Source organism: Mus caroli, chromosome 9 (genome assembly GCF_900094665.2).
Source record: "Mus caroli chromosome 9, CAROLI_EIJ_v1.1, whole genome shotgun sequence".
In the NCBI taxonomy this organism is placed as follows: domain Eukaryota; kingdom Metazoa; phylum Chordata; class Mammalia; order Rodentia; family Muridae; genus Mus; species Mus caroli.
In genome coordinates, this window is record NC_034578.1 from 118829650 (window position 1) to 118853736 (window position 24087).

The 24087-nt window shown below is 44.4% G+C and overlaps 1 protein-coding gene across 1 annotated transcript in view; it reads left to right on the top strand.

Moving 5' to 3' along the window:
- Limd1 (LIM domains containing 1) overlaps positions 1-20964 on the top strand; it is a 40810-nt gene extending 19846 nt beyond the window's left edge. The window contains exons 2-8 of the mRNA XM_021172096.2: positions 1402-1503; positions 11735-11802; positions 12410-12472; positions 15939-16069; positions 16528-16579; positions 17258-17326; positions 18281-20964. Of these exons, the coding sequence (XP_021027755.1) occupies positions 1402-1503; positions 11735-11802; positions 12410-12472; positions 15939-16069; positions 16528-16579; positions 17258-17326; positions 18281-18418 (623 nt within the window). The 3' untranslated portion in view covers positions 18419-20964. The remainder of the gene's footprint in view (positions 1-1401; positions 1504-11734; positions 11803-12409; positions 12473-15938; positions 16070-16527; positions 16580-17257; positions 17327-18280) is intronic.
- Positions 20965-24087: the final 3123 nt, after the last annotated feature.

Genomic DNA, 24087 nt, shown 5'->3' on the forward strand with positions numbered 1-24087 from the left:
TTTTTTTTTTTCCTTTTTGGGTATTCGTGTAAATCTGGTGGCCTCAGGATTGTGCAAAGTCTAAGGATAGTCAACAGCTTCTCTTCTTTTTTTCTAATGTTGCGCCCCAGCCTGGGTCACTTTTGTGAGGCCTCATGCAGGATCCAGGTAAGGTGGGAAGCCCCTTTGCCCACTGTGGGAGAACAGTTTCCTCCAGGTAGGCTGAATGCAGTCACCTTTGCTCTTCATCCCATTGCAGCATCTGCAAAGCATGTCTCCAAGTGATAGAGAAATGCTTATGATTGGACAAATGCTATGTAGCCTACTGGGCAAAGGGACAGGACACAGGGCTGCACTGTCACCTGTAGAAGGTTGCCTTTTTATGGAGGAGCCTTGTAGTTGAGGTTTCAAGTGGTGATGGCCTTTGGTGTGGGTGTGGTAGCAACAAGGCAAAATGGGAGGTGGGCTAGTCCAACAGTGGGAGGTCAGGGGCATGGCTATTCTGAGTGGTTGATGTGAGGACATTTTAAAAAGAGTATAGAAGCTTAGATTTTCTTAGTAGTAATTGGTTTTCCAATTTAAAATAGGAACTCTGGGGGCGTGTAGTGACACACACCTTTTATCCCAGAAGGTATGAAGCAGAGGCAGGCCCATCTCTGTGAGTTCAAGGCCAGCCTGTTCTATGTAGTGATTTCCAAGACACTGTGCTACATAGTGAGACCCTGTCTCAAGAAGAAAAAGAAGGAACTCTAAGGCAGATGCAGAGGCAGAGGCAGAGGCAGGTGGATCTCTTTGAGTTCAAGGTCAGCCTGGTTACATATCAAATTCCAGGTTAGCCAGGGCTACATTATCTCAGTCAATCAGTCACTCAAATTAGGAATTCTGAAACAATGCAGTAACTCTTTTTTTTACCTGCTGTGTTCTGGGAAAGCTTTAAAACACATATAAATAATTCATATAAAATTAAAATTTCAGCCAACTGTGCTGACACATACCTGTAGTCCCAGCACTCAGGAGGCTGGGGTAGAATTGTCATTGAGTTTGAAGTCATTGTGGGTTATATAATGAGTTCCAGGCAAGGCTGGGCTACAGAGTAGGATCCTGTCTCAATACATTTAAACATATCCAAACTTTTTTGAGATTAGGTTTCCCCCTGAGCTGTGTTGTAGTCATGGTTTGCTTAGGATTTGGTTTTTTTGAATGGTGGGAGCCTTTGAAAGCTCTGGGCAGGTGTGAGAACTGTGTGTGTGTAGGTGGGGGGGCGTGTTGATGATAGCTGGTTTTTGTACTTGTAAGAACTGAGTCCTGAGAAATCCATGGATGTGGTGTTGTGGTAGGGGAGGGTATTCTTTGTTCCTTGGCTTTTTCAAAACTTTTAAACATCCCAGTTTTCTTCTGACTTGGTGTCTTCTTGCCTTTCAGGTTCCTGTGTGAAATGCAGCAAAGGGGTGTTTGGAGCTGGCCAGGCCTGTCAGGCCATGGGAGATCTCTACCATGATGCATGCTTCACCTGTGCAGCCTGCAGTAAGTGTGCAGCAGTGGGGGTGGAAAGAGGAACACAGGCTAAGAGAGTGGGGAGAGGTAAGACTGTAGAGATGGAACCCTGAGCTTCCTACACCCTAGGCAGCTGCTCTACCATGGAGTCCTGCTCCAAGTGGATCATCCTTTAGAGTAAGGATTCTTAACTCCCAGTACAAAGCTAATGAAATGAGGAGGCTTATCTCTAAGTACTTCAGATAGTGATGGTAAGTTGAGAGGTTTCAAAGTCGTCCTTAATAACATTAGAATTGTAATGTACTGTGGAGGACTCAGGAGGAGAGGAAAGAGATGCTCAGTACCCTGTCAGTCATCTCCCATACTTCAGGGCCACATAGCTAGAGGACCATTGTTCAGTTGCTATACCTTGTGTAAGGTGATGAGTTGAGCCAACTGCTCACTCATCAGTTGAGTCAGCTGCTCACTGTGGAGTCTGTCAGGCCCAATGTGTGTGTGTCTGACTCAGCCATGGATTGATTCTGGCCTCTGCTGAAGATTAATGTAGAGGTGATTTTTTTTTTTTAAAGGTTCCTCTCTCCTCCTTCCCCTTTTTCTGCCCCTCCTTCCTGCTTTGAAAGTCATCTTTTAGCCTGAGCCCTAGTGGCACATATCTTTAATCTCAGCACTCAGTACTTGAGATCGGTGGTGGTGTGGTGGGTCTCAGTTCAGAGTAAGTTCCAAGACAGCCAGGGCTACACAGAGGAACCTTGAAATAGAGAGGGAGGGAGGGAAAGAGGGAGAAAAGGAGGGAAGAAAGAAAAAAAAAGAAAGTCACTTCTCCACTAGGTTATAGAACCATACAGGAACAATTTCTATCATTTCTGTGTCTTAATTCACATAATGAGTTCATCCATGAGTTTGGTCATCGTTTCTAGGTGACTTGGCAAAGTGAGAGTGGTGAGAGTGTGAACACCATAGCACATACATTCTAGAGAAAAGTAAAGAACAGTGTATAGACAACATATACATGAAATATGATTGGTTGGGATGGAGAGATGGCTCAGAGTAACCCATTGGTTACTCTTCCAGGGGACCTGGGTTCGTTTCTCAGTACCTACAGAGGGGCTCATAATTGTCTCTTAACTCTAGTTTCAGGGAATATGATGCCTTCTGGCCTCTACAGAGACTAGGCATATACATGATACACAGATATACATGCAGGCAAAACATATATAAAATAAAAACATTTTTAAAAATGTCATTGGTGTCAGGGAGATGCAGCCCTGGGGACTTCTGCTCAGATAAAGCCAGGCCCTTGACTATACCACAAAAAAAAAAAAAAAAAAAAGAATTTAAGATGGATCAGAGTGAAGTAAAGTTAGTGAATTTATTGAGATGAAGCTTAGTACACACTTCAAGTTTAAGCATGGTGGAGAGGTTGGGGGAGAGAGATGTGGGGTAGAGAAAAAAAGGGAGGGAAGGAGGAAGGAGGGAAGGAAAGATACAGCTTAGTTGGTAGAGTTCTTGCCTAGCATGCGTTCAAGCCCTGGCTACCATTCCCAGTACCACGTGGATCAGGCATGATGGTGAACACCTACAATCCCAGCACACAGATCAAGAGTTCAGGGTCATCTTAGCTACATAATGAGTTCAAAGATAACCTGAGCAACATGTTCAAAAGAAAAGTTATCTTTGGTCTTTGGCTCTTTCAACTGTTTTTTATTTTTTAATTTTTATTTTCCTTGGATTTTTGAGATTATTACATAATTATATCATTTCTCCTTTCTCTTTCCTCCTGCCATATATCCCTCCTTGCCTTATTTCAAATCAATGGCCTCTTGTTTTCATTAAATGCTGTTACAGATGTGAGTGTGTATTCCTAACACGGTCTGCTGCAGCCTGTATGCTGTTACTTGTATGTTTGTTTTCCGGACCGACCATTTGCTGCTGGGTAACCAGTCAGTGTGCTCTTCCCTGGGAAGTCTAACAACTGTTTCCTAATCATTGCTCTGTTTACCAGGGAACAAGTAGAAACTTTTTTTGAAAAAAAAATTCAGGCAGTTATTATTCAGGCAGTTAGGAAAGCTGTTAGCAGGCAGGAGCCTACTGAAGACTATGGGACTGCTGTACCAAGGCATCATGGACCAAGTGGCTGGTAAATAGCTGCATTGGCTGCTCACAGTGGAGTCTGGGAAGCCAGGGTCAGGCACCAACATATTTAGTGTTTTAGCGTTTTTTTTTTTTTTTTTTTTTTTTTAAAGATTTATTTATTTATTATATGTAAGTACACTGTAGATGTCTCAGACACTCCAGAAGAGGGCGCCAGATCTTGTTACAGATGGTTGTGAGCCACCATGTGGTTGCTGGGATTTGAACTCTGGACCTTCGGAAGAGCAGTCGGGTGCTCTTACCCACTGAGCCATCTCACCAGCCCGTGTTTTAGCGTTTTAAGGAGGCTGCTTCCTGGTTCATAGATGGCTTTCCTGCAGTCCTCACAGAAGGCGGTTGGAAGCTCTCAGAACAGGACTTCTTTGTGTCGCCTCACAGCTCTGGCCTCTTCATAAGGTTCCATCTCTCAACATCTTCCCCCTAGTACAAACACTTTGCACTCTGGCATCTTAGCACGAGAATTTTAGGGAAGCACAGACATTTAGTAAAAGAATAGATCTCTATCATTCTGAGATGCCTTGTGCTACCTCTGGCCTCTGCAAAGTCCCCTTTAGCAAGAAGACCCTCATCAGATATGGCCTTCCCACCTGGGACATTTAGAATTGTGAACTGAGTAACCTTTTTTCTTTATACAGTATTCAGATTGTGCTATCCAGTTATAGCATAGAAAACAGACTGAAAACTGAAGATAATGTGTCAAAAGGGCCACCTTGCTGCATCCTTGTCCTAACATTAAAGGAATGACACACGCAAAAGGAGTCAGAGGACCACAATGCCAGTTGGAGGAGACTGAGAAGCAATCCTGGCGCATTGGTCAGGATGCCTCATATCTCTGTAGACATGAGAGGCTGGCAGCAGACTCACTCTCACCTACTTTGTGTCTAGGAAGCTACATAAGGCATCTCAGCAGGACCAAGGCAGACCTTTGTCTTTCTAGGTGTGGGCACTATAACAGGCTCTCACATGGTCTGCTCACTCACCCACCCCTTGATGAGTAGCTGTGTTTAGCTCATTTTAGATATGAGAACCACACGATAGCCACAAAGAGCAATTTGAAGACAGAAGAAGCCTATTGCTTTAGCCTTATAGTGCATCTGACTTCATTTTGGTGTTTCCCCTCCATTTTTATCCAAGTCTGTACACATTTTAGAGTTGGGACCAGAATACATTTACAGTGCTTCCTCATTTACTTAGCAGCTGTAATTGCACCAGTACTCACATGGTAACCCACTTAGTCACTGCACAGTCTGGCTTATGAGTTATTAAATGTCTTTATTCAGTTGCTTTTTTCCCTGAAAAAAAAAAAAACAAAACAAAAAAACCCAAATCACTGAGCTGTTTCCTTGGCATTCATTCCCAGAAACTGCGTTCAGGGAGTGGAAGTGTGAACATCTATGTGGGTTGTTCAAGCTCTCTTGTTTCTTGATGAACTCCTCAGCCCTTGAGTGTTTGGTTGCCATGGACACATGTGCTGTGGTCTTACTTTTCCTTGCTCATGCCCTACCCACCTGTGGTGGCTGTGTCCCTAACAGGATGCTCTTAGAAAGCTGTCAGTTCTCCCTAATGAGAAAGCAGGAGCAGCCTAGGCAATGCTGGCTTGCACTGTCGAGAAACTTGGCTGAGCATTCACCTCTGGTGGTGCTGGGGTTGGAATGAGAAGAAAGGAGTGTGCTGACTTGTGACAATTGTGTGGGGTTCCCTTTGGCACTTTCTGGAACAGGCTAAAAGGGAGAAAGTAGGTAAGGCATTATATAATCACCCCAGACAGTTTGGGTCCACCCCCAGTACTGAGGAAAATGTCCCTGGCAAAGGCTGCTTGAAGAAGTAGATTAGGAATCATTTTGTGTGACAATATAGATGTCCTAAAATTGTGGTCTCAGTGGCCATCAATTACTTGGAATGCACTTTGAACCATTAAAGTTACTTTAGTTAAATTCATATGTTGATAGCCACACATGGCAGTAGCTACCTGCTCCTCCACCGTGTTCCATACTCTCTGAGAGAGCAATCTTACGAAACGGAGAGATTGTGTATTGTGAAGAGACTGTTGACTTTGCCCAAGGAAAACCTGTATTTGATTCTTAACTCTAATATTTTCAACTCCAGCCTTTAAGTTTGACTTCTTTGGTATTTATTTACCCATCAGCAAAGGCAGACTTAGTGAAGATGCAGTAAGTTAGGCTCAAATGCCTAAAGTGGAAGGTTGCAATATAGCAAGATTAATGAGATAATCCATGCTACTTCCTAAACCCCCTGTGCCAGTTTGGGGCTCTCATTGGGACGGATTGCCTTAGTCTGTCCTGCTCTTGCCTTGGTTTAGCACCACCTACTGGTAGCTCTGTGCTCTAGCCAATGAGCATCTATGGTCTAGGTGAGTCTGTGTCTGTTTTTCTTGCTGGCTAGGGAGTGACTGAGCCCGAATCAAGCATTCTCTGCTTCCCTGCTCTCCAGACTGGTGTTTCCTGGCTTTCTCCCTCTGTGCCTCCTTTCTCTAAACAGGTAGCAGTTTTAGCTTGCCTCCAGGTATGAGTTAGAGACAGTCTTGCTTTAACCAAATATGTGCTGTTAGAGAATTCTGATTACACTTACCTATGACAGTATGTAACAAAGGACCCAGTGTGTAAAGATTTCTGTAAATAGTGAAAGCTTCATTTGCATCCACTGAGGAAGGGAGAATATAGGTTAATGCCCTACCAGAATTAGGACTGTGGGGTAGGTAGCCTAGAGAAGCAGCTGGTTAGACGTCTTCAGAATCAGGTGAAGCTGTTCACTTGCTACCTGGATGAGACTAGGATTCCTCATTTATCATGTTTTGATGGGATTATAGCTCAGCAGTAGAGCACTTGCCTGTTGTACAAAGCTCTGGGTTCTATACTATTACTGGGGAATGTATATTTTTATGGGAGGAAAGGAAACCGCCAAAGTTGAGTGTGTTCTTGAAGTATGGTTTCATGTTAATGCCAGAAGTAATCAAGTCTGGTATTACTGCTCTGTCCAGTGATAGTGATAGACACATGCTCTATTTCTGCTTCACTCTAGTGAATCACTTCCCCAATCTCAAATCTGGAGTAGGAAGTGAGTTTCAGGAGAAATGACTATTGAGCTTCCTGGAAGTCCGGTGACATGGCAGACTCAGCAGTGAACATGTACAACAGGGCTGGGCATTCTTCCTTAGAACACACAAAGCCCAGGCTAAAAAGATGTGTCAGGGGTTCCGAGCACCCAGTGACCTTCCTGTCTTAGCACCTGTGTTAGGCAGCTCACAAGTGCCTGCACCTTCAGCTCTAGGGGAGCTAATATCCTTTGGCCTCCCTGGGCATCTACATATAACATACATACACACATATGTACTCAGAAACTTTAAAAAAAAAAAACAAATCTTTAAAATTAGAAAGATTGCACCACGGCCCCAGGATGTGAAGGACAGTTAGCAGGTGGTATTCTTACTCTGACAAGATAAAGCGAGTAACTTGAAGGCTGTACATGGTTTCTAACCTGAAGTGAGGACTGAAGCTCAAGGTTTTTGGCACAGAACCATCTCCACCCTCTTGGGTCTTTGGTGGGGTGCTTAATGTTTAAACTGAGAATAGAGAAAAACCAGACATGTCCTCTAAGCTCCTCCCTGACCCTTCCTGTCCGGGCACAAGACTTCTCAGCACCAGGCAGCAAGAACAGTTGTCTAGCCAACTTGTGATTTTAAAGAGATCAGTACACTCAAGGCCATCCAAGGCTACATAGTGAGTTCAGGACCAACCTGGGCTACATGGCAAGATTTGGTCTTAAAAAAAGGAATCACAGCATTGCCTACTCGTTAAGCATTTGGTGAGCTATAGGAAAGAAGAAAAAAGCAAGCCTGCCTCTGTTCTGCAGGTGCTGTGAATGTCCACTCGTGGGCACCGTCACCAGCGACTGCCTTCTTTACATGACTGAGACATTTAAATCTTACTCTTTTTTCCTTTTCACATTATTTTATGTTTTTTAGAATCAATAACATAGTTTTTAAAAAAGTTAAACAAGTATTTTTCTGTTATACATAATTTTAAAAAACTAAACAAAAATGTACAAAGTGAAAAATGAAATTTCTAATACCATTTGTCAAGTATATTAGAAGCAGATAAAGGGGAGAGTAGCTTTTACCTGTTACATTTCCACCACTGCTGGCCACTCCCCTCACCCCCTTACTCCCGCCCCTGTGATGTATCAGTGGGGTGTGTGATACTTACCAAAGTGGAATTGTGCCATAAATACACATGTCCAGCTTGCTTTCTTCACTCACTAATGTGTTCTGACTCTCTTTTTATAGCATAAGCATTTTCTGGTACCATTAAAACACTATGTGGTAGTTTAAAAGGCTGTATAACAGTTTATCAGTTAGACGTACTCTGTTTTATGTAGTTGCTTCTTTGAGTAAATATTTATCGATCTTTTTTTTTATTTTGTCCCAAAGCCAAGTCTGCCTCATGGAGTCAAGATAAACATCTTTAAAGTTTCCTTTCCAGGAAGAGTTTGTGATTTTACACTTACTCCTAGCTTAGGAAACTATGTAGAGACAGGGAGAGTGAGCACTTCACAGTCCTTGGTGATGTTACAGGGGAGCAACCCCCACCTCCATGTGTGTTTGCTTGCACCATGGGAGATTTAATACTTTTGCATAATGATGGTCTTTGTAGGTTTTAGAATAGAGCTATTCTTTCCTATTAAGATTTTTTTTTAAAATGTGTATGGGTATTTGGTCAAATGCTTTGTGTGTACCACCTTCACGCATGGTACACATGGAGGCCAGAAGAGGGTGTTAGAGCCCCTGAACTAGAGTCACTGCTGGCTGTGAGTTGTCATGTGAGTCCTGGGAACAGAACCTAGGTCCTCTCTAAGAGCATGAAGATTTCTTAACTCCTGAGTATAAATAGAATCTCTTATAAGCATCACTTTCAATAAGAAGGCTATGAGCTGAGGCAGGATTAGAAGGTGGAACATCTGGTAGAGAGAGAGACAGAGACAGAGACAGAGACAGAGATAGAGACAGAGAAACACAGAGAGAGACAGAGAAAGAGACAGAGAGACAGAGAGAGACAGGAATTCTGGGAAAGATTCACATCAAACTCTGGAAAAGATGGTCACATAAACCTGAGAAGAGGTAACCATCTATGTGGTATTCACAGAGTAGAATAATAAACAGGATAAATAAGTTATAGGCTAGTTGAGGACTAAGCCCTAGCTTTTGACTTGGACAGTTATTCATAATAATTCAGCCTTATTTCTGGGAACAAAGTGGCTGGGTAGAAACCCCATGGTTACAGCGGTGCCATCTCCCCAGTTTCTCTATTCCTAGAAAAGCAAAGCATTGGTTTCTAGCTCAGGGTCTTTATCACTTCCTAGACCAGACTCCTGGGAGCAGAGCTGGTGTTTTTTACACATGAAATGAAGTCCTGTTTTCTGGTGGCACCCTTGCTCCCTCTAGTGCTCTGCCTTCAACCACAGCCCCTAGGATCTTTGGTTCCATCTCTAACTGGTTCATCATCCTCTGGGAAGTCTGAAGACAAATCAGGGAAACGTGGGTGCTCCATAGAGATTGGACCAAGACTCAGTGATCAGTATGTGACTTGATAGAAGGACGAATGTCAAATTCTAGACATGTTTAATGTTTAGTTAATGATGTAGATAGACCCAGCCCTTTAGCTTTGGTCAATGTATACCGTTGAATATTAATCTAGAATATTACCAGTTCTTCTATCACCAGGGCGTTGAAGATGCTTCTGTTTTATCTGTAGACCACGCAGTGCTTTTGCACGTGGATAGTAGTCCCTGTGGCTCCTCACAGATGACTCCTAGGGTGGCTACTTCTTTGGCACTCCTCCAATGGTCACCTGATTTAGTAAAGTTTCTTTTGTTGCTAGGTATGTTGGTCCACTCCTTTAGTCCCAGCACCTCAGGAAGCAGAGGCTGGACAATCTCTGTGAGCTGGAGACTAACCTTGTCTATAAATTAAGTTTCAGGCTAGCCAGGGCTACATGGAGTGACCTAGTCTTGGAACATTTTTTTTTCCTTTTTTTGTTGTTGTAATTTTGTGGGTTTTTTTGTTTGTTTGTTTGTTTTTGTTTTTAAAGATTTTGCTGGGTAGCTCAGGCTAAATTTGAACGAACTCCTGATCCTTCTGCCTCTGCCTCCTGTGTTAAATATTTTTAATCCCAATCTGGGGTTTCTACCTCTCCTTTTGACCATTTAGTTTCCTGATAAAAGATACATACTACCTTTGTATTTATAATAATCAGCATAAGAACCAGGCAGATATCTATCCTCTATGCTGTTATGTCTATTTCCCCGCTAACAATCCCAATATATCATTTGCCATGTTTCATCTGGGCTGCTCTTAACTCCAATTAGCCAGCCCACATGGCTGTTATTTTAAGATTCTTACCCCAAGGCCTCTTCTCCTCCCCTCCCCCCCCACTTTCTCATACCCCAAGCCTTGGAACCCAAAACCCCGCCTATCTCTCTTCTGCCCAGCTATTGGCTGTAGGCATATTTATTCAGCAATCAGGGATAACTTGGTGGGGGGCAAGGTTACATAGTGTCAGTTGGCAACCAGGCCTTGGGGGCCAGTATTTAGCATTAAAATATAAGCAAAAAACCAAACCCCAATATCCTAAGTGCTGGAATCACAAGTATTGTTTCGCCATACGCAACCAGATTTACTACTTTGCCAATTTGTGAGATGAAGATAGGATTTTATTGTGGTTCTAATTTACATTCCCTTGATTACAGGTAGAATTGACATCTTTTATCTGATAGATATTAGGTTGCTATTAGAAACAACATTATTGTGAAGATGATGTAACAGGCTTCTTCAGCTTCTCCTTTGAACTCATAATCATCCTCCTCCTCTTCCTCCTCTTCCTCCTCCTCTTCTTTCCTTAGCCTTTTAAGTGCTGGGATGACAGGCCTTGTGACATTGGTGAGTTTACTGTCAGGTTAGGTCCTTGGCCCCAGGATCTTGACTTCATCCAATGCCAAGAATTCATTAGGCTTTTGGGACTTCCAAGGGGCTATGGGTTGTGTGCAGTTGGATACCAGAAGTACGTGGAGTCCTCAGCACTGTAGAGCCTCATCTGTATGTCCAATGGAAGTGCTGTGTTTGAACTTGCATAAGCATATGTCCTGGATCTTCACACATTTGTGACAAAAGACGTTGATTAAGGATGTTTTTCTTTTCTCTCTTTTCTTTTTTTTCCCTTTCCTTTCCTCCCTCCCCCTCCCCTTTCTTTCTTTCTTTCTTTCTTTCTTTCTTTCTTTCTTTCTTTCTTTCTTTCTTTCTTTCTTTCTTTCTTTCTTTCTTTCTCTGTGTGTTTGAGATAGGTTTTCTCTGGGTAACAGCCCTGGCTATCCTGGAACTTGCTTTGTAGACCAGGCTGACCTCAAATTCACAGAGATCTATCTGCCCCTGCCTACTGAGTGCTGGGCCTAACATCATCTTCCGCCACACTGTGGATGTTTTTCTCCTTATAGAATCAGAAGTCTAATCTAAGGGTTCATGGTTTGAAGTCCCATACTCCAGACCACATCATTTACATCAAGAGAAAAACAGCTCATCCTTCCCTTGTGGCTTTCTATAGTTACTGTTTTATAGCATTCTGGTAGGTTGTCATGGTGGCGACTATCCTTAGTGCCACAGGAGAGACTACTGCCAGTGTCCTGCGCAGGTGTATGCCTCCTCTAGCCTGTCACTGAGGTTTACAGACATTTTTCTAAGCAGCAAGGAAGTCTTGGAAGGATATGTATGGTGAATCTCCAGTTGGCTTGAAGTCTCTCTGTTAAACAGCACCATCCAGGGGACCTTCTTCCTGGACTTGATCTGTTTTCTTGCTGACAGCTACACTGTCCCCGACTATGTAGCCTAGGCTGGGCTCTAACTTGTGGTGATCCTCTTGACTTTGGCTTCAAATGCTAGGATTATAGGTGTCCAGCACCACACCCATGTAATATCATCCTTCAGTAATATCATTCACAGTTGGCATTTCCTATGTGTGGTTACAGTTAGGGCCTCTTTCATTAAAGCTATCTTGTTAAATATTAACCTTTTCCTTTTTACCCCACCTTCCTGTTTTTACTTCAGGCAGGAAGTTAAGAGGAAAGGCCTTCTATTTTGTCAACGGCAAAGTATTCTGTGAGGAAGACTTTTTGGTGAGTATTATTACACAGACTCTGTGGAATGAGGGTGGCTTAGGGCAGGAGCCTGAGAGGTCCAGATGGCAGGAGATTGTTTCTCTGTGCTCCTGGTACCAACAGCAGAAGACTATTCCCTCCTCATGCATGCCCGAGTCATCTGAGTCCTGAAGCAGAAGACAAGCCACAGGCTTTATTCATGCGTACATGTGCCTCTCTCCCAGCCCATGTGTGTGTGTATGTGTGTGTGTCAGTGCTCATGTGTGTGTCAGTACACATGTGTGTACAGGCACATACACACACACACACACACACTCTTATTAGAACTCAGATTCCAATCCAAACCCCAGTCCTGTTTCCAGCTTACTATATCTGAGATGGGGCCCATAAACTTACTTTTGTCTCAAGTTTACAAGTGATTCCAAGGATCTTGTCTTTGGGCATCTTTGAATTGAGTTAACACCTCTCTATGTCATAGAGTTTAACGTTCGAGGGGCCCTGTAGGATGGGTGGTCTTAGCACATAGCTGCACACCCTCAGGGGAACCACAGGTTTCTCAGGAATCCCTCCCTCTCTCTGCTGGTGGGGAGGTGGCTGACTCATCTTTCTTGTCTCTCCTCCACAGTATTCTGGCTTTCAGCAGTCTGCGGACAGGTGTTTTCTTTGTGGACACCTGATCATGGACATGGTAAGTGTGGGTTGTTGAGTGAGCCCCTTGGAAGGAGGCTAGAAAGACGTTAATAATTGAACACAATGTTTTCTTTCTGATTCCGGTCACTGCTGGTTTTATTTAAAGAAGTCCTTGTCTAGTGCCAGCCAGTTCTCTCTAATAGACACTGTTGTTGGCTTGGACCAATGCAATTTTAGCCATGCACACTGCTGTGATTCTGCTCACACTGGCCTACATCTGGCTTCTCTGTGATCATTGACTTTCCCAGTGAGGTGCTCTAGGACCAGCTTATTTTATGTACAGAAATCTCAACCACCTGGGAATCAGGTACAGGCATGTGGTTGTTTTTCCTCCAGCACAAGTAATTTCTAAGAAAGCATCTGGCATTCATGCAGACAGGGTCCAGGTTTTCATATCCCATTTTATGCTCGGTCACTGGCTCTTCTAGTTTGTCTGAGTCTCAATCTTTGCTTCATAAGTGAGAATAATGTTCACTGTGGAATCAGGTACTAGGTCAACAAATTGTTTACCATTGGAAACTGGCATTTAGGAATTTAAGAGCTAAGCCAAGCAGTGGTGGCACATGCCTTTGATTCCAGCACTCAGGAAGCAGAGGCATGCAGATCTCCCAGTTCAAGGCCAGCCTGGTCTACTGTGTGGGTTCCAGGACAGCCAGGGCTACACAGAGAAACCCTGTCTTGAAAAGCAAACAAAACAAAACAAAACAAAAACAAGATAAGAATGTAATAGCTGGGGGTATTAACTCAGTCTTGCCTAACATGTATGTCCCTCTGGGCTCTATCCTGAATACTGGGAGAAGAATAGAAACCAAAGATGGTCAGCTGTGCCAGCTGCTCAGAGGCTGGGTCCTTGGCTTGTGTTGTTTCCCAGGAGCCACTCCCCTCATAGATGAGTTTCATTTCATTCACATTGCTCATCTTCACTTAAAGAACTTCTGAAGGGGCAGGAAATCCTAAGATCTCAACCTGAGTGAGTGGAGGGTTCCTCTGAGGAGTATTCAGTAGCTTATAGGAAGCTCTTTTCTTGGTCTGGGAAGAAGTGACTCCCAGCTTTAAAACAGAACTCTCATCTGCTGCCAAGAATTCTAATAATACAGAGTCCTTTAAAAAGACATTAATTTTTTTTTTTTTTTTACTTTTTAAGATTATGTGTGTGCATGTGTGTCTGTAAAGTGGTATGTGCATGTGCATCGTTGTCCTTGTGTGTGTCTGTGTGTTAGTATGTGCACATGTATGTGAGTGCCCATAGAGGCTAGAGAAGCGTATCTTAACCCCTGGAGCTGGAGTTACAGGTAGACCGTGAGTCACCAGATGTGGGTGCTGGAAACTGAACCCAGATCTCCTGTCTTAACTGATGAGCCATCTCTCTTGCAGATACCTACTTAGCTGTATAGCAGAGCCCCAGCTACCCAACTCTATAAACTGTCTGAATACACCATGTTAATAAAGGGGTATGTTCTGAATAGATCCTATTCCTCAATGCCAGAATTTTAGAAGGTAGCCAGGATGTAGCAAAATGCCATCTTCTTTTCATTTGACTTTAGGTGCAGTGAGGATTAAGTTAATCTAAGGATTTTTTAAATTTTTTTTTAATTTTTATTTTTATTTTTTTGCCTTTGAGAGGAAGTGCATTCCAATTGCCAAGTAGACTTTGGAAGCCTGGCAGTTGTTCCTCTTCTTTGGCACTTTGCCAAAGGGGTTTTAGAAGCAGTAAGACCCAGTAGAGAATGAGGAAGTCTGAGATCCAAGGTGGGATAGCAGAGTAGTCCTCCTATGCTCCCTGAGGTATGTGGTACCAGTTATCTATTCAGACTTCCAGTGGAAGGACCTGGATTGCAGCACATCTCTTTCACAGTCTTACAGTGTCTTGTGAGCTTGCCTAAGTTCCGAGTCCTCAGGCCTGTTTGAAGGCTTCTGCATGGCTTAGGACCAGCTGTGTTCCCTGCAGACTGGTATTGGGTGCTCCTGTTTATGGTGATGTCATAGTTCTGTTATTTTTGCTGTTTCATGGTTCAGGTAATTGCAGATGTAAATCTCCCACTGAATTACCAAATATGCTTTTAGCCACAAATTACAGAAATCTCTGACTCTAATAGCATGCATCAGATCATCTTAAGACACCAACTGCTAGACATGATGCCTGGTGATTCTAAATGAGGTCTGGGGTGGGGTCTGAGAATGTGCGTTTTTTTTACCAAGTTCTCAGGTAGTGCTAAAGTTGCAGATTCAGGGACCACACTTTTAGAATAGGACATACAGCCATGCCCAGTGAGTTCTGTTACTGACTAACTGACCTCACCAAGGATAAGCTTTCCTTCTTGTTTCTTCCTTTCTTCTCCTTTCCCTTTCTCCTCTCCTCCCTTCCCTCTCCTTCTCCCCTCCTTTCTTCTCTCCTTTCCCTTCCCCTCTCTCCTCCATCCTGTCCCCCTTCCTGATCCTCTTCCCTCCCCTCCCCTCCCCTCCCCTCCCCTCTTCTCTCCTCCTCTCTTTTCCCCTCTCCTCTCCTCTCCCTTATACCCACTTCCAACTCCTCTTCCCTTCCTTTCTCTTTCCCCTGTCACTGTTTTTTCTCCTCAACTCCCTCTATTTCCTCTCCTCTCCTCCTCCCTCTCCTCCCTCTCCTCTCCTCTCCATCCTCTCTTCTCTTTTCCCCTCCCCTCTTTCTCTCCCCTTGCCTTCCCTTTCCTTTTCCCCTTTCCCCCTTCCTTCCCCTCCCTTCCCTTTCCCTCCTCTCCTTTCTCCTCATTTCTCTGTGTGCCTCCTCTCTTCCCTCTGTGTCTTAGTTGTTTTTGTTTTGGAAGGACCCAAGTGATTCAAGTTATCACATTCAAATCAAATGTCACCAGAGTAAGGAGGCATTTGGGGCTTTCCCTGAGTTGGATTTGTCTGTTACACTTGGATTTGATTGATCAGGGCTCCAGCCAGGCCTCTCTAGGTTGTCACACTGCAGAATCTAAGCCACATGGAACGGGTATCAGGAGTCAATGTGAGGTTTTGTCTGAGTTCTCCTAGCTCCATCTGGAATTTTCTTTTATTCTTCTATATGCTTGCTGCTTCCCATACCAGGGATGGATTCTTTTGTGACTAGCTTTAACCGGTTTATTACTGTTTCCCGATGTTCTGGTCCCAGGACAGGCCTAGCCCTACCTAGCATTGCTTTTTAGGAAAGAACAAGTTTCCTGCTATGAGAGAGGGATCAGACAGGAGTGTCTTTATTTTCTCTCAGTCAGCAACTGACAGTCTGCAGATCCTCTCTGTTGAGAGAGGATCCTCTTTGATCCTCTCCTGTTGGCACGTCCAAGCAGACTAGTCCTCCCTTAACCTTTGTACAGGTGAAACTCTGGGCTAGGTGGAGTCTGTGCCACGGTGCAGCTGTGCATTAGGCTCCTCAACCAATGGGTTCCTCCTTCTCCTTGTCTCTTCCTTCCTTTCATCTCTATGAGTTGTTTTCTTTGTGTCTTCAGATCCTACAGGCCCTAGGGAAGTCCTATCACCCCGGCTGTTTCCGCTGCGTCATCTGTAATGAATGTCTGGATGGGGTTCCTTTCACCGTGGACTCTGAGAACAAGATCTACTGTGTCCGAGACTATCACAAGTAAGGAGAGAGGAAGGGAGTCCATGGTAACCTGTACACAGACCCCACTGAGCTCAGCAAAATGGAAAGTATGTAGAAACTGTATTTAAAATGTGTTTGGTGGTAGAGCTGAACACATAATGGTAATCAGAGGAATTCAACAAGCCTGTGACCCCAGCTTTACCTAATTTCACTAGGCAACCAAGTCAGGCTTAGTCTACCACCCTCTCTCTACTTGTCAGACCAGCACAAGTAGCTGTGCAGGGAGCAGTCAACCAGCTTCATGTTCATTCCTAAGGGAGCAGGAGGCAGCCAGATGTTCCTGTAGCAGCCAAGAATAATGTTGATATTCCAGAGAGTGAGCCTAGGTCCACATAACCCTGAGTGCTGGCCATGAGGGCCTCCTGGTAGGTCCTAGATGCCGTTTATACTCTGGTATCGACACAGTGTGCACCGTGCTCCCTTTGTTTCTCCCACAGGGTGCTGGCCCCCAAGTGTGCAGCCTGTGGCCTTCCCATCCTTCCGCCAGAGGTAAGGTGCTTTGCTGGTTCCGCTCATAAGTCTTCAAAAGACTGGGCCGTCTCCCTTGAGTCACTCAGAAGGTCTGTAACCTGTTCTTATACCATTCAGCATACTCCTCCAATGCCCAATACTGTCCCTTCCTCCTGGGCTGACTTCCTAACCCCATGTGCTTCTTGGGCCTGTTTGTCCCGGGTCAAACTCTTGTAGATGAACAGAGGGACAGAAAGCTTGTCTTTTCTTCATCTTTAAAAAAAAAAAAATGTCCCCCAAACCCTGCCTCAGTGAATAAAATAGAGAGTGAAGGAAGAAGACACCAAACATAAACTTCTGGCTTTCACTTGCATGAGCATACAAGTGTGTGTTTGTGCACATGCAATCATTCATAAATACTTATGCAAAAAATTCAATTTAATTCAATTAAGAAAAATGTCCCCATTGGTCTTTTTTTTTTTTTCAGTGTCATCTGACATCCTAGAAGACCACATGGCCCCCACCCACTCTCACGTCCACTGAATCTGGTCTTTTTCCTAAAAGTGTTTAGCATTCACTATTGATTTATGCCCCCCCATCCCCAAAATCCAAAGCCTCCTCCTATTACCCCACAATCTCTTCCCACCCAGTTCCTTTGTTGGTAATTCCCATGGTCTTATAACTGGCCTCTGCATGTCTTACTTTTTTTTGTTCCAGGGTTCAGATGAGACCATCAGAGTTGTGTCCATGGACAGGGACTACCACGTAGAATGCTACCACTGTGAGGTAGGTCCCTCCCTTCCCATCCCTAAAGCCTACTTACCATACAAATGCCTCCTGGGTCAGAGGACTGAAGTGTTCACCAAGCTCCCTCTGAGGTCTGTCCTCAAGAGCTCATGGGGGTGATAACAGATGATTGCTGTGAAGATCTTGCCTTTTTTTTTTTTTTTTTAACAAATTCAAAATGAGAAAGTTCTGAAACTTCCAATTGCTACCCTCAAGTTACAGAGCTCAGAGGACTGTGTTTAGTGTGGGGTTTGGGCCTACACTGTCACTTACATATATAATGAGGGTAGGAGGAAGAGGTGTCTTTCCCTCCTGGGTAAAGAATGTTCTGTCAGAAACATCTGTCTGAACTGAGCCCTGGAAATGATAGAGAAACCCCTTCTGGAAATAGGTACATTGATTGGTTGGTATTAAGGTGAGGGGTTGGTGTTGGGGTTGGGGGTACTCTGACCTGTGGGATGTCCTACATTGGAAAAACCGTGAGTGCCTCATGACTGTCAGAAAAGCCAGAGGTCATGCTGCCCCAATCTTCATGGCAGGAGGATCAAAAGTTCAAGGTCATCCTTGGCTACAGAGCATATCTAGCCTTGGCTACATGAGACACTATCTCAAAAGAGGGGCGGGGAATGTGTGGGATTAATTAACCAACCCTAAAGATACATAGTATTATCATTTCAATTTGTAGTCCATAAAAAATTTGTAGCCCAAGAAAAATAGTTTTCTATCTTTGGGCCTTCTGTCTCGGAAGCCTGGTATGTATTTGCTTTGAAGCTACGTCTCAGTTCCAACCAATCGCATTTGAGGAGCTCCACGGTCGCAAGCAGCCACTGGCTCTTTCACTGGACAGGAGCTACCGACAACCACACAGCTCCCTTTAGTGACTGGGTGGATTGTGGTTTCATGTTATTCTCGCAGTCTGCTTTATTTCTCTGGAACATTCTTGCCTCCTTGTAGGACTGTGGTCTGGAGCTCAATGACGAGGATGGTCACCGCTGCTATCCACTGGAGGACCACCTGTTCTGTCACTCCTGCCATGTCAAGAGACTGGAGAAAGGGCCCTCACCTGCACCCCTCCACCAGCACCACTTCTAGCAAGGAGACACAGTGGAGATACGGGGCCAGGCTGCAGGGGGAGATGTCTGTGTAGCACTTCTGAGCTCTCCCACAGCTGGGGCACAGGAAGAGGAGGGACAGGAGGTCAAGTTCCTGTGTGTGTGTGTGTGTGTGTGTGTGAGTGTGTGTGTGTGTGTGTGTGTGTGTGTGTGTGTGTGTGTGTGTGTGTGTGTGTGTGTGTGTGTGAGAAGAGGGTATCTTCCTTCTAACTGCAGCAGTGCGCACTCCCCATCCAGTCCATGTGTTTTCGAAGTGCTTTTCTCTATTGCCACACTCTCGCTGAATCACTCAGGAAGATGCTCCAGCTTGCACGTGGCCCCTGACACAAGATGGGGCCTTTGTGACTGGACACATCCTAGTCCCTGGAAAGCAGGTTTTCAGGTTGTGTTGAGCACATTCCACAGTGTCCCTAAAGAGAAACCGTGATGGAGTTGAGCAGCACTTCCTCCGGGCGAGCGCCTGCACCCGGATAACCCTCACACAGCCTATGGCGTGACTTAACAGTTCAGTCCACTTCAGAGCTTTAGCTCTTCTGAGAATGCTTCAAACACTTGACTGCATTGCAGCTAGAAAGAGGCTCTGCATATGCTTTGTACATTGGAGTTTGCTTGGTGAAGGCGAGCCAAGCTTGGACATCTGGGAGGCTGGGTCTCCCTGCTGTGCCTCTGCCTTTCCTCCTGCACTTAAGGCAGTGGAGTTGGGGCAGAGGCTTGCCCTGTCCTATACAGCCAGCTCAGAGAGAACTGGTGCAGGCACCAGGCTTCTTGTCCATGCTTGGTGCTGTGTTTTCATTGCTTCCTCCAGTCTGTGACATTGGAGTTGCTTTCTCAAGGTGAGTCTGAGGATTCCTCATATCCCTGTCACCTTGTTCAACTCATTTGAACATGACCGTTGGGAATCCCAGTCCATATCCTGGGAGAGAGCTACTTCTAAAAGGAAAGTTTTGTGTGTGAGATCTCAGAGCTAGCACCAGAGGGAGTGCCCGAGCTTGTTTCAGCGGACTTGTATCTCTCTGGCCCTCTTCTCAGCACAGACGTTTGCTTGGTTTGAGGAAACCAATATAAGGTACACTGCTTTTGTCTGTTTTTTTTAAACGTCGTTCTTTCTCTCTACCTTTTCCCACACACAAAACATACCTCACAGATAGTTTTCACCAAATCACAGATCAAAGAGGAATTCATCCATCATATTGGAGACTGTTGGTGTATCAGCAGTGGCCGTTTTCCAACTCTTGAACTACAGCTAAGCAGTACAGTCGCAACACAAGGCCTTCTGAGACTAGCTGCAACTGAAGTCATGAGGCTCTGGCCTCATGTGCCTATGCATGCTGGCTCCCGAGGTAGCCAGGCTAAGAGGGAGACCACATGCTGTCAATATTAAGACCACTTCTGAGGTGGATATGTGGACATACCCATCCTCCCAACATTTGAGAGCCTGAAGTTTGTGAGTAGGCATTTAAGGCTGTCCTCAACTACATGAGGCCATGACCTCACTCAAAAAAAACTTAAAAGAGAAAGAAAAAAAAAACCCCACCCAGCATTGAAGAACATAATTAACTTTGCCTATCACTTCCCGAGGCCAGAGTTCAGTGCCTCCTTGGAAGTTCAAACGGGTAAAACTGGAAAAACAAAAATGAAATGGGTTTCCATCTGCTGTCTTATCTTCAGGGAGTGCCCCATGACTTGTGGCAGGAAGGCTGCAGTGTCAGCAGTCAGGCTGGGTACCCAGCAGCTGGCTTGGGTGGTGAAGCAAGGCCCGTAGAGTTCCTGCCACATGTGAATATGGACTCTTGACTAGGCCTCAGCTAGACCTGGTAGCTACTGCAATCCTGCTGGCCTCCATTGCCTATGAGAAGTTCAGAACTAGCACTGTGGACCAGGAACATCTTTTTCATTTTTATCAGGTTCCTTCTGTTGGGATCCTTTGGCCAGATGTTACTCGCTTCCTGTTCTAGACAGAGCCCCCTTAAAAAAAAAAGCTATGAATGTATGGGGCCACCGAGATAGACCCTGAGACCAGCCCTGTTTTCTCTCTTCAGTTTCCCAGGCTGGCTTTGGCAAGGGTGGCAGGGAAAGGAGAAGAGACAATGTCTTTGCCTCCCTGGAGGCTCTGGTAGAGTCTAATTTCGTGTCAAGATGATTGATGAAGATTGCAGTGAAATTAGTGTCTGAGGTAGATGGGATTTGTTTGCAAATTGATTAATTTAAAACTCTGTGATTAATTTTTAAATGAAATTCCTGATTGAGGTGATTCAGATCTGTTTGCAAATACTACATTTTATATTATCAAAACAATAAAGAAATTTGTAGACTTCCCAGAACCCCCAAGACTGTCTTCTTTGACTGTTTGCTGGAGAAGGCACCACTAGGGGTCTCATTGTCTCTATCTCAGGCCTGTGCAATAAAACATGAAGATATATATATTCACTTATCTGGGATTTAAAATGTTCTATAAATTTTGGCCAGATAGAGCTGTAAGGAGATTATACTTATAGCTATGTAGGAGGGAACGAAGGGAGTTGGTAGGGATGCTATGCTTTGAAAGTTAGAGCAAATAGCCTTTTCAAGAATCCTGTATAACTCTTGTACCTTGGATAAAAACAAGGAGATGGAGGCGATCTCACATCCAGGGCTAGCCTCTGCCATCACCCTCCTTATTCTGACCCATAGGTTTCAGAAGAGCCTTCAGCCTTAACAAAGTTACTGGCTACGTGTTAAGTATGACAGGACTTTCCATCCTTCTTGCTAGTGCCTATGTGAACCCCTTTCAGCTGAGTCCTGTGAGGGTCGAGTGTTGAATCCCAGGAGGCAGGCAGAAGAATCAAAATGTTTTGAATACTTTCAGTACTTCCATGGCTCAGTATGGCCTTCAATTGCATAAAGTACAAAACGGGATTGTTAAGATTCAGAATCCATAGTCCTTTGCAGGCATTAAATACTGCTCTGAGTACCCTTTTCTTGCTCGGTGAAAGTGCTGTCTACCAGTTAGATCCCTTGCAAAGAAATAGTGTGAGACTTGACTCCAAACTCTGGTTGCAGAATACACTTGTAAAAACTCTCAGGCGGAGAGAGAATTCTGTCAGTAAAGTGCGTGCATGAGGACTTGAGCCCAGTTCTCATAATCCATGTAAGAATGCCAGGTATAGTAGTGTGGGAAAGTGGGGGGCATGTGACTAGCTTTTGGACAAGAAAAAAAAGTTCTGATATGAAGTTGTCTTAGTTAGGGTTTTACTGCCGTGAACAGACATCATGGCCAAAGCAACTCTTATAAGAACAGCATTTAATTGGGGCTGGCTTACAGGTTCAGAGGTTCAGTCCATTATCATCAAGGCAGGAACATGGCAGCATCCAGGCAGGCATGGGGCAGGAGGAGCTGAGAGTTCTACATCTTCATCTGAAGGCTGCCAGCAGAATACTGGCTTCTAGGCAGCTAGGATGAGGGTCTTAAAGCCTGCACCCACAGTGACACACCTACTCCAACAAGGCCACATCTACTCCAACAGGACCATACATTCTAATAGTGCCACACTCTGGGCCTAGCATATAGAAACCTTCACAGGGGCTGGAGATATGGCTCAGTGGTTTAGGGCAGTGACTGCTCTTCCAGAGGTCCTGAGTTCAAATCCCAGCAACCACATGGTGGCTCACAACCATCTGTAATGAGATCGGATGCCCTCTTCTGGTGTGTCTGAAGACAGCTACTCATATACATAAATAAATAATTCTTGAAAAAAAAAAAAAAGAAACCACCACAGAAGTGCATGTTGGTTTCCATCTCATAAATGCTTCTACCACTGTCAATATCACTCTACCATCATGACACCCTGGAACTTGGAGTGAGGAGTGGTATCATCATATCACCATCATGACCACCACCACCATCATCCTCATCATCATCTACCAACCACCCTCAGGCATTTGAACACCTTGGAGCCAAGATACTAGAAGAAACCTGTTCAGCTCCATGCCTGAAACAGTAGTAACTGTATATCTCCACTGGGCGTTATTCTGCACACCCTATGTTCTTTATCATTCCTCTTCTTGTAGACATGGAATGGGAAGTACCCTCCAAAGTGAGTGGCCAGTAAACAGTAGGACCAAGGCCAGGCCCATTCCAGATAGCCATCTAGAGAGGTGTCTTGACCCCTCTGGCTGCTGGAGTGTAAGTCATTTTTTATGGTATTTTTTCACTAAAGCCTGTCTGTAAAACCTTCTCATGAGGCTATGAGGAGGACCTAGTCACTGCTCTCTGTTGGGGTTTGTATTGGTTCCTATTATATTCTAATAAAATACTTTAGAACACAAATGTATTATAGTTCTAGAGAAATGGCTCCTACAGGTTACTCACAAATGCTTTCAGAGATGCTAGGGAAGACTCATTCTGCCCCCAGTATTATTTCTCTCATTGCTGTGACAGAATGCTTGGCAGAAGGAACGTAAGGGGGAGAGGTTTATTTGGGTTCATGGTTTCAAGGGACACAGAGAAGGCACGATGACTGGTGATTCAGTAGCAGTGGAAGCATGAGGCAGAAGCACTTTCCTTCCTAGCTGATCAGAAAGCAATGTTGGGGAAGAACCAGAATTGGATTACCTTCAAGAGCTGCCCCCAAGGACCCACTTCCATTAGCTAGACCACAGTCCCACTGGTTCCACAACTTCCCCAAATAGTGCCACCTACTGGGAACCAAGTGTTCAAACAAGTTTTTCAGCTCAAGGGGCTTTTAGATCTGTGGCTGGGGCTGTACACTCTGAGCCCCCTTCTTGTATCAAATGAATGACCTTTGGGATTACATTGGGCATATCCAGGTAATCTAGAACAATATCCCTATCTCAGGATCCTTAATCTGAAATGCTCTTTTGCTTTTGCTTTGCACAATAATATAATCATTGATCCTGGGTATTAGGACATAAACATTCTGGGACTATTCTTCATCCTACTTTGGATTAAAGCAAGTTTCTTTGGGGCTGGGGTGGGGCTGGGTGGAAATGAAGTAACACCCATGGGCTAGATGATGGCTTTCCTTCAGGCAGTGCTGAGTGAGTTTCCTGAAGGTGAATAGCCATGTGTGTACATGCAGCAACATGACTGGAATCTGGGTGCCAAAAAAGGTCAGGGGTCATATACTGTGAAGGTCTCCTTCAGAAGAGCTTAGGTATGTGGTACTTCCTAGGGAAGACGAGTAATGTGGTTTCCCACAAGTCTGTTAGATAGTTTAAGGCTCTGTTACTGCTACGCTGCATACATGTATCACCCAATGAGAAAGTTTCAAAGACAAATGGCTAGAGCATAGTATGTTGTGTGGAGTGGAAGATCCACAAGTTTAGGGACTTAGTAGGCAGATACTACAGTGCAAAATGGGTGGTATTGATGCTAGCAATCTGTAAGTTAGACTATCTACTTGGGAATGCAAACTTTCTAAAAAGCTATATGTACATTAGTTACACGGATGCACTACATGGAAATTTGGCTAAAGATGCAAACTTGTAATTTACTCACCTTTAAGGATTTCTTATTCTGAACATGCTTGTTTGAGAACTCGATTTTGGTCTTTAAAAAAATCTCAGAAGAGGGCTGGAGAGATGGCTCAGTTGGTAAAGTGCTTTTATATAAGATGAAGACCTGAGTCTGGTTCCCAGAATTCATTTAAA